Source organism: Pygocentrus nattereri, chromosome 21 (genome assembly GCF_015220715.1).
Source record: "Pygocentrus nattereri isolate fPygNat1 chromosome 21, fPygNat1.pri, whole genome shotgun sequence".
Classification (NCBI taxonomy): Eukaryota; Metazoa; Chordata; class Actinopteri; order Characiformes; family Serrasalmidae; genus Pygocentrus; species Pygocentrus nattereri.
This window is the reverse complement of record NC_051231.1, coordinates 32,046,773-32,057,548: the sequence shown is the minus strand read 5'-3', so window position 1 is coordinate 32,057,548 and position 10,776 is coordinate 32,046,773. Positions and strand designations below refer to the sequence as shown.

The 10,776-nt window shown below is 40.4% G+C and overlaps 1 protein-coding gene across 14 annotated transcripts in view; it reads left to right on the top strand.

Annotated features, from left to right (window-relative positions):
• Nucleotides 1–10,776, top strand: part of cacna1da (calcium channel, voltage-dependent, L type, alpha 1D subunit, a) — a 118,726-nt gene that overhangs the window by 101,621 nt on the left and 6,329 nt on the right. For 11 of the 14 annotated variants that reach the window (XM_037532029.1, XM_037532038.1, XM_037532040.1 and 8 more), the window contains 5 exons: nucleotides 648–749; nucleotides 4,668–4,801; nucleotides 6,829–6,945; nucleotides 7,536–7,918; nucleotides 9,481–9,507. In XM_037532029.1, the coding sequence (XP_037387926.1) occupies nucleotides 648–749; nucleotides 4,668–4,801; nucleotides 6,829–6,945; nucleotides 7,536–7,918; nucleotides 9,481–9,507 (763 nt within the window). The remainder of the gene's footprint in view (nucleotides 1–647; nucleotides 750–4,667; nucleotides 4,802–6,828; nucleotides 6,946–7,535; nucleotides 7,919–9,480; nucleotides 9,508–10,776) is intronic. The other 3 variants (XM_037532039.1, XM_037532032.1, XM_037532037.1) reach the window with 2 other exon arrangements.

Sequence of the window (10,776 nt, the reverse complement as noted above, 5' to 3'; positions counted from 1 at the left end):
TGTACTTATTCTAATATTAGTTATGTTTTGAGCAAATAAACACAGGTATACTGCTTTTTAAATATAGCTTGTATATTTAAAGCTCACACACACACACACACACACACACACATATATATATATATATATATATGAGGATAAGTTATTGCTTTTACCTATTAAAATATTAAAAGTCGTTTTTTGTCAGAACAGCTCCGTGGGTTGAGTTTGTACAGTGCAGTGTGTGTCAGCTGCTAAACTGAGCTTCTTATCAGTTTGTTCATCGTTAAACCACTGTGTGAGTGATGCTGGTCCTCATGTCACTTGATTGCCTGCGTCACTGCATGGAGGGAATCCGTAGTGGTTTGTGTTGTGTTTCAGTACACTAATAGGAGTTTTCAGCTGTAGCCTGATTGGTTTAGTTGCTTTGTTGTTTTCTGCTGGATAAAATCAATTTATCTATTGTAGTGATATTTAAATACTAATCGTTTAAAAACACAGATATTCAAATATCAAAAATGATGAACATGAACATGAACATGGCCATCCCTAGCACAAATGTGAACAGACACACTAACATTAACACATTAATAAAAACAAACTCTCCACATGTCCTCAAAATCTCACATGTACGACACTGTGACTGAGGTGCTGCGTTGTCTGTGCAGGTAACCTGGAGCAGGCCAATGAGGAGCTACGGGCCGTCATTAAGAAAATCTGGAAAAGGACCAGTATGAAGCTGCTTGACCAAGTGGTGCCCCCTGCTGGCGGTCAGTCACATGAGCCTGTGCCCTATCAGACCATTTTACTCTCTCACACACACACACACACACACACACACACACACACACACACACACACACACACACACACATTATGTCCTTACTTTACTCTAGCAGAGTGGAAACTTTCTGCGTGTTACCTGTTACATTAACCAAAACCAAATTTATAATTCTCACATTTATTGAAACATTGCACACTGCTTCTTTGCACCTTGCTAGCACCTTCTTAGCATATAAAACACAATAACACATGCAGCACTGCAGCGAGCACACACTCGCTTCTGCACAGGCACAGTAACGCTCACACACACCAGCAAAGGCACTGCTCTGGGTTCTCCTGCTGTTCTCTGCTCTTGTTTTCCTGATTGAATCTCTGCAGCGTGTGGCGTGGGTGCGTGTGTGTATCTCCACGTTCTCTTCTCCTGCTTGGCTTTCTTGCTGCGTCCAGTCTGGATCTTGGGTGGAGTGTGCGTGTGTGTGCGCGCGTGTGTGTGTGTCTTAGGGATGGGTGTAAATCTTCCAATTTCATAACATTCATGACAGTGTAAAAAATCTGATTTTTAAAATAACATTTTTATATGCAAATAATCTTCTCTCTAAATGTAGGTCTCTTAACTCTACCAGAGGTCAGTGTTAAAGATGCGTTTAATGTTTCGGTTTGAGTTTTATATTCTGTTTAGTCCAAAGAAGGAAGCATAGACAGCTGGAACCGGCTAAAGGAACCACATGTGATGTGCCTTTCCAGGTAGCGTATGGTAAAAAGCACAGCTGTAGCACATAGGAAGTGTTTCAGAAATATGCCAATAAACTACTTCAAGCTCATTTTACACTCCACCTGTATAGATTTAATGGAGTAACTAATAATAGTAAATAAATGGAAAACTTTCAGCATCAGTTATCAGTTTTTATTTGGTACTAACTGATTTTCATCTGAACGATACGAGGTGAAAGGTGGCCTGACTAGGTTAGTAATGTTAGCTGGGGTGAAAGCAGAGAATTAGCGCTGGTCTATTTATGTTAAGGACATCATGCTGGCCGTCCATCTCAGTGTAAATGGCAAAACACACGGCACGTACTATGGATTTGTGATCTGGCTCGGAGGTTTAATATAGTACAGGAATAGTAAGATGCTGAGCGGTGTCACTGTCTCTGGTGGCATCCACTCGTCAGGTCTGGTGTGCTGAAGCTTTTAGCCCTGAAAGATTTTTCTGGGGAGGATTATTGGAATATTTTTCAAATTTGCATATCGACTTTGCCTGAAACAACTATTCCTTGAGTGTGTGTGTGTGTGTGTGTGTGTGTTTATCTGTACATTTGAGTGTGTATGTGGTCTGTGTGTGTTGGGCTTTGGGCTTGCATGGCATATCAGGCATGCTACATTTTTCCTACTAAACCAGCACTATCTCTCTCTCTCTCTCTCTCTCTCTCTCTCTCTCTCTCTCTCTCTCTCTCTCTCTCTCTCTCTATCTATCTATCTATCTATCTATGTCACACTCTCCCTTTACTCTCTCTGTGCTTGAGCTTTTCCACAGCTTCTGTTCCTCGTTCACTTTTGTATCTGTCTATTTGAAAGCTCTTCAGAATATTCTGAAGCAATTCTGTTTTAGGGTGGTGGCATGGAACTAGTGTTGCCTCTTCTTTCCAAACTCTGTCCCCAACGTGCTTGTTTAAATAGTGACACAGACCCCTGCTTCAGAATGATTCTCACACACACGCACACTCACACACACACATGTAAGGGTGGGTGATATGGCAAAAAAAAAAATAATCTCAAAACAATATTTGAAGACATTTTCATGATAATTGATATGCTGTCACATTTTAACACGCACACGTTGTCTTTGACGCAAAGCTCTGCTGTTACGAAGCATTAAAAGCTGTTTCTTTGCTAATGGTGCCCCCTTTTGGAGAGTGTACAGTGTGAAACGTGAATGAATAAGCTAATGAGTTACAACCCAGTTCGCTGAAGGGCTTTGCATCTGAAAAAATTGTATACAGGTATTTTTTAGCTCCACATTTGCAAAAAGAAAATGCTTGGTAAAAAAATTTTACCAATTAAAATGGTAAAAATAGACGGCCAACAAATAGCTAAAGTCTACTGTACAGGTTATGCAGTTGGTACACACTGGTATACTGTTGTTTACTGGTTCTCTGGTCTGCATTTGTCTTTTTTGTGATCCATGCAGGATACCAGTCATATACCCCAAAAAGTGCACTGTACTACAATTAAGTGTACCGTGTAATTAAGTGTATTAACGTACTGTAATTTATCATAGCAGTAATAATATATTGTTATATTACCCACCTGTACACACCCTGCACACCGAAATTGGGCCACACACATCTTACAAACATACGTTTATACACATGGCTGCAAACCAGACATGCAAAGCCAAACACATCTTGGACACCGATTCGTACATGAATGGAAATAAAGCATGTTTAGTTCCACACGTACACCTAATAGTGCCTTGTGCTTGCTTGCTTGTGCTGAGTAGATTACACAGTAGATGCTTGTACAGCACTTGTCAGCTAGTCAAGCTTGACTTTTTCGGCAGTCTTCTACCTCTACGTCGTCTCTACATCACAATACAAGGATTCTAACGCTTCAGCTGTTGTATCACCTGAAGCTGAAGTAACTAACAAATGTTGATATGAATCAAATGACAGCTTGAGTACTTGAAGCAACTGACCTGTTCCTGCTCCATATAAAAGTGTATTACGTAGCAACTGTTTTAGGATATGACAGAAAAACATCCACCTCTAATAAAAACAATCTGTAGCCAGGAATGTCACAGTTATTACGTACCTGCCAGTTATTTGAGATGATTGCAGTTATTTTCACTGACTGTAATCATTAGATTTAACATTAAGATTAAGCCGCCACAAAACATAATGTGAACTGAGTTTGATGAGTTTAGGCAAATAATGTGCATAACAGAGTATTTTTCAGAGGGCACTGAAAGCTAGCCGTGTTAGCTGTGTAGCTAATCTGAGTCTTTTCAGCATGCATGCCAGCAGAATGAGATGTTTTCACTCTAAACGAAAAGAATTATGAAGTTTTGCACAAGTATGCATGAGTCTGTGTAACGGAGCTGTTTGTATGAATGTGTTTGCGCCACCAGCTGTGTAGTGCACCAGTCCAGCAGTACTGTATGTGCTACCTAGGAAGCAAGACAGCTTATGACCACGTTTGGCTTGTGCTTTAATGCATATGATGAAAAAGAAAAGCGTTTATTTAGATTACAAGTAATCTTTCATTATCATGACGGCCCCATCTGTAGTACAGCTTTTGACAGAATACTGAAATGTAGAGTGTTATTCATTTTAAGTGGTATTTATTTTGTATGCATGTGAAAGGTCAGACTGTAGGTATTGATTAGGTATATTTTTTTGTTAGCTTGGCCGTTTATAAGCTGCTTAATTCTGAATATCTACAAAGTCTACCCAGTCTAGCTCTGTATATCATTTTAAACTGCAAACTTAACATTGTGTAGCAACTCCAGCCTAAATGTGTCCGGTTCAGTGGGATTTTCATCACCAAACTCCAAACTGCATCCCGTTTCACAACAGTTGCTATGAAAGAATGCATTTTTGTGTGGAACTTGGATGGAATCAGTTACTATCGCTCACATCAACTCGTCAAGTGCCTGTTAAAAGAAAGACTTTGACACATTTTAGCCATATTTCAGATCAACCACAGGCCCTTGAGCCTTGCATCACTTCTCATCAGCAAAGGGTCAGAGGTGAAGGGGAGACGCAGCGCGTGTCTGCAGTGATGCTGTAGGACTGTGCGTTTGATGCGATGAAAGCTCTGGTGCCGTGGGAGTGTATGTGCGAGTGTGTGTGGGGGTGAGGCAGCATGCTGACACAGGAGGCGCATGTCTGTGTGGTCTGTTCGTCCAGATGATGAGGTAACCGTGGGGAAGTTCTATGCCACCTTCCTGATACAGGACTACTTTAGGAAATTCAAGAAACGTAAAGAGGAGGGACTGGTCGGCGTGCATCCTGCACAGAACAACACTGCCATCGCACTGCAGGTGAGACGGACGGCGGGTCTGAGCGTGTGTTGAGGTTTGCGTGTGTGTGTGTGGAATTAGGTTTGTAGTCAGTGTAAAAGTTAATATTTGAGAAGTTATTTTGCGTCACAGAAGCCGACGCAGTTTTTCATAATTGCGCTGTATTATTCAAAAGGTTTGGGTTACAAAAAGTGGGAAAAGGGGGAAAGTGATGGTGTTATGTCTGAGCGCCCTTTGTGTCACTATTCGAGAGATGATTCTATAAAAACAAGTGTGGACATTGGAAAAACTCTGGAAAGCAGCAATAGTGAGTTGGCTTTTTCTTGACATATGAGTGATTTAGCTTGAATTATGATGTATCGGTGTAAAAGTGGTGATGATTTGAATGTATGTATATATGTGTGTGTATATACATTTGGTTTGTAGTGTGTGTTTATTCACGTTCACCTCCATAAGACTCCCTTCATGTCTTCATTATTTCCATACCCATGGCCAAAACGCCATGAGTATGTTCCTCAGTTTCTCTGCCCTGCTGTGTTTTTATATGTGTGCTAAGTGAACAGTGGGGACTGGTTTAAAATCATCTCTCGTTTTTCTGTGCATTTTTTTGTGTTTTATCAGGTTCCAGCTCAAAGTTTGTATTGAGCTGTTAGTCTAGAACACTGTTAGAATACAGTGATAAACTAAGGCGTCTCTTCCGAGGTCTTAAACGTACAAGAGTGTCATCAGTACCACTGGACTCGCCATGTCTGATGTGTTTATCCGCAGTTTGTAACACCAGAAAGTATTATTGCATATTTAACCACAGTCTATTCTGGTGGTTACTGTGCTCACAGAGTGGTTAGCAGTATTGCTTCTTCACTGAGTTACATTTCCTAGAGTGGAAACCTTTTTACCTCAACTTTGCCAGCTTTTACCTGCAGTGAAGGCCTTTTTCTCCCCAGCCTGATTTATTAGATTTATTGAAGCACAAATTGAGGAGCAGTTGGTTGACGGAGGCCAAGCTTGCTGTTTAAAAGGAATATAAGACTAAGCATGTAGGCAGGTATTACAGCTGGTATTAGAGCCCCTAAATAGTCTTAAACGTATCTTTTCTTGGTCTATATGTAATATGTTATGTGTATTAATGTTACTAGGCCTGGGCGATATGTAAACATAATTCATATTTTTTTTCTTGTTAAAAAACAAGTGTTGTATAAAACTCTTTAATGAAGAATCACATTAATATAAGACTAAGGAGCAAATTATTATTATTTTAATTCTTCACCTCTCATTTTGGAAGTTGTTACTGCAGACATGTGAATTTGTGGGCTCATGGCAACTTGTGTCTAATAGCACACCCTGCTGGAGAAACTTCAGATTGCAATACGTGCTCTATATATTAGTGAGTTTCAAAGCCGTGTCCACATATTAAAAATCTAGGCGTTTTCAGTCGTTACAGCTGAGACAGTCTGTATTTCAGTCTGTAAGTGTCTGTGAAAATCAAGAAGTGTCATATTTTTGACCATTTTAGCTGTCCAGAAAATGTTGAGAATTATCCGAAGAAGGTAGGGTGCACTAGGGTGGGAAACAACAAAGACAGTTAAGAATTGACAGCAGTTAACATCTTATTAATCCACTATAATAATCTGTTGTTTTAGAGCGGATGAAAACATTATGTTCGCATATTATTTCATTTAGAAAGTTATTTAAAATGACGTTGGTCTAGTTCTCTGTCAGTTTCTTTCCCAGCACAGTGGTTGTTGCCTTCTAAGCATCGTCATCAGCCTGTCAATCCGTATCCGATCACACTGCCCTATTGCCCAGGCCTTAAGGTTACTTGGTGACTCGTTTATGCTTGTGAAACATTTTCATCTCACACACGCTGTCCTGTCTGGCACTGTTTTGTCAAGTGCTAGTTGTCCGTGTCGTTGTTACCTGTAAGTAGAGTCTTCTAACAGTAGTGTGTATTCTGTTGTGTGTGTCTCCGTTCAGTCCGTGTTACAAAGATTCACAAAGCTTCTTTGAAAGCGCTGCTTCTTAGCTCTCCTGTGTTGTCATGGTTACAGGCTGGTCTCCGTACGCTGCATGATATTGGGCCCGAAATCCGCCGTGCCATATCATGTGATCTCCAGGATGAGGAGCTAGTAGACTTTATGCCTGAGGAAGACGAGGAGATTTATAGGGTAAAGGACTCACTTTTACAAGCTCCTTCTGCACAACTGGTCAATGTCACAAACTCTAACTCTTAGTATTCATTAGTGTAAGGCAGTTTTGAAGTCATTCAGATGAAAAAAAGGACATTTTGCTGCTCTTGCTGGTTAATTTATTGTTGCCTGTAAAGCTTTAAGGGCGTAGCTGGATTGTAGTGATAACCTTGCAGGAGGGAATATGAGAATAGTTGGGCTGGCTAATAGGAACTGGGTCTAGAGCAGAGTTTATACTGTTCTAACGGGACTTTTTTAAAATATGAGTTTAAAACGTTTAGTCAGCCGTTGCTGAGCCAGTAACCAATCAACTGTGAGTGCAAGCATTTAATTTATGCATCATGTCTATTTTTGTTTATTCGAATTAGCTTAGAAAAGGCCTCAGGCTCTATCAGTTCATCAGATTCATTCATATCATGAACCATTTAACCAGCCTGCCAACTTCTGTTCTATCTGTTCTACCCATTTTATTTTTTAATAAAGACATCAGCTGGCTAGTTGATAAATAGACCATAGTTTTAACCCAAACACTTATTCATTATCTCATGATCATGAATGTTTATTAACAGCGAAACGGTGGCCTTTTCGGCAATCATGTCAACCACATCAACGGAGACCATCGTCGAAGTTCTGGGCATCAGACTAATGCCACCCAGCGCCCCCTACAGGTTCATCCACCCCCACATTACGCCCACATGGAACAGCCCGTGGGCCGGCTGGGCCGTGCTAAAGCCATGGCGCACCATAACCATCACCACCACCACCACCATCATCACCACAATTCCTACGGCAAGTCTCCCAAGTCCACCAACATCAACCTCAACAATGCTAACGTGTCCAGCCTGCCCAACGGAGGTCACAGTCGCTACTACCAACACATACCTGCAAATGGGTACCCAGGATCGTACTACCCCGGGGATTATGAAAAGCCACGGACGCCGCATGGACAAAGGTGAGAGACATGGTTTCTGGCCACTAGTCAGGAACTAGTCCGTTTACACTGTGCAGCGCGAAAACCACAAGACACACGGACTAATAGGTGGACTAATGAAATAATGGCAGCGAACAGGACTCCTGTATCAGCATTCAGATCCTAATATGTGATATTGTTTTTCCACTTACTGCCAAAAACGTTATGAAGTGTTGACTAGATAGTGTCACGTCTCAGATTGGTAGACGTCCTTCCATCAAAGCGGGTTCATTTAGATGCCAGTGCTGGCTGCTATTTCCTTAAAACGTGTTTATTTCTGTTTATATGTGTTTGATATTAATATAGTGTAAGATTGAACAAAGTGACTTTTAAACTCTTCACACATTTCACTCATTGTCCCTTATCATTTCCCCCTTTATTATCACTTAAACTATTTCTTTTGCATTCCGTTACTGTTTGTTAATTTATTAGATAAATTAGTTTAGACCAGGGGTCTCACTAGCCAGGTCATGTTCTTCAAGGTTCCTCAAGGAGGTATCTCATCATTTTTAGTGTATTAATTTTAACTGGGTATTTAGGTGCATCTTCGTGATTATTAGCAACTGCTTTGTCACCACAAACAACAACGAATATGACCAGTACTGTTAATAATACAACTACTACTACTAATAATAATAATAATTATTACTATGGTTCTTTGTGATAGCAATGTAAATACATAGTGTTTACTAACTAGTGTAATGTTTAATTAAATCAGGTAAACTGTAATTGAACAGTAGAATTACGCAGCACTTTTATTGTGATAGCATTGAAATTCCTGCCGAGTGCCAGTGAAGTGTTGGCAAAGCGGTTAAATCCATTAATTAGCAGGTCATTTAATGAATTTCTTAGTTATGATAACTTGTGTTGTCACCTGTGCTTTGAATGGATCCACAAAAGCAGATTTAATTACCTGTTGATTAGAGTAATAGGTTCATTCGTCTCATGCAGCACTTTATTTTTGCTTTTAACAGTGTAATCATCAGTCATAGCCTTTTTTATGGCTTAGGGGTAAACACTGTGTCTGGTAGGTGAAGCAGATCTACCCTTCAAATATAAATACTCAGCAACATTGAATCAAACAGAAAAAATACTTGCGAGCTAGATTTAAGGATAAAGTTGAATAGTCACCGTCTGTTCTCTTTCCGTTACTGCGGTAACGACTGAAGTAATAATTTAAATACAGAACATCATATTTAAATGAACAAATCTGTGGAAGTGCACAGAGACCACCCACCCCTCCCCCCATGGTACAGTTTTAATAACATTAAGAAACTGTGTTTCTGCTGTTTTTAAGTTCAGGAAATATGATAACTGAGAATTTACAGTCTGCTGCAGTCATATCAGTATACGTTTCACTCCTGTCGGGTTCCTCATTTACCACCACCGTCCTTCCACATACATAATAATACTGTATATGTTACATATGCTGTATGTTATATATGCCATCCCATCCCTTCCCTTCCTTTCTGCTCTCTTCATCTTCCTCTCTCTCCTTCCTAACCGAAATGCTTTCTCTTAACCATCTCTGCTTTCTGGAGCAGAAGGCGCTACTATGAGACCTATATTAGGTACGTTCCACCTTAGGTTATGCTCTTTCCTGTAGCAAGTATTAACTGTATTTACCGCAGCGTACTCATCTGATGGACAGAAAGCGGAGGTGTGGTTAGTGCAGGCTGGCGCAGTCACCTTCCCTGTTTTTGCTCCCAACACAGAGCTATTGCAAAAGTTAAACCCATGAAACAGAAATATGTCTCAAGCTATTGGCCAGTCTGCCTTCAGGGACCTCTGTGTTGTGCCTGGGTGATGGAGGGAAGAGGGAAAACAGACTGTGGCGTGTTGCATGTGCCTGCTGGATGAAGAAAATACACTGATACAACACTAGGCTTAAAGGATGACTCTTTTGGAAAGTTTTCACTTTCAAGATTTTGGTGAAGTTGGATTAACTAACATGTTTTTGAATGAAGAACTTTCAGTCTCGAAAAATTAGCTGGAGTTGTCCTTTAAGTCAGCCTTATTGCAAATGTTGCAGATGCCCCTAATAAGGCTAACTTAGACATTAGTCTGCTTTGCCTGTGCACCACTGCCTGGGGAAACCAACCCGAGAAGGTGTTCTATAACCCTTCTGGGCAGAGAGTAAGGCTAGTCCTATATTAAAGGGCGCATATCATGGAAAAACTCATTGTCTTTGCCTTTTTAGAATGAAAGAATTTGATGTACTATGTTAAATTTTCAAAATGAGCTCTAGAGTTTATACCAGGGATCGGCAATCCAAATATTAATACAAGCCATTTTAATCATTCAAAAAAAAGTCAAACCACCTTGGGAGCCACAACATTTTATGTCCATTTTACCACCTTGGCTGTGAATATGTCTGAGTATGCGCTGATGTACTAGTGTGGGCTAAAAATATAAATGAAGACGCAGACTCACTTTGTTCTGCTTTAAGCTTCAGCTCAGCTTTAGCTGCTTTTCTCACATCTCCAGCAGGAAGCTTTTCCAAAAGTAGAACAGTTTCTTGTAAAACGGCTCTTAACGTTCGACTTTTCATGAGGCTGAAGTCGCTTCTCATTTGCCAGCTTCTTGTTCCTGTTCCACCTTAAATAATGCCTGAGGTGCCAGAACGTAACTGCTGTACCATTTAAGGTGGAACGGGAAAATTTGAAAAAGAAGCTGGCGAATGAGAAACTGACTTCAGCTTCACGACAGAAAGAAATAAGTCCATTCATCTCTAAATTATCGATGTTCATCTTAAATCTCTCTCTTTGCCGTTTCATTAGCTACGAACTAGCAGATTGTTGTCGCCGTTACTATGGTGACCAGCAGTCTGCGGTGATCTT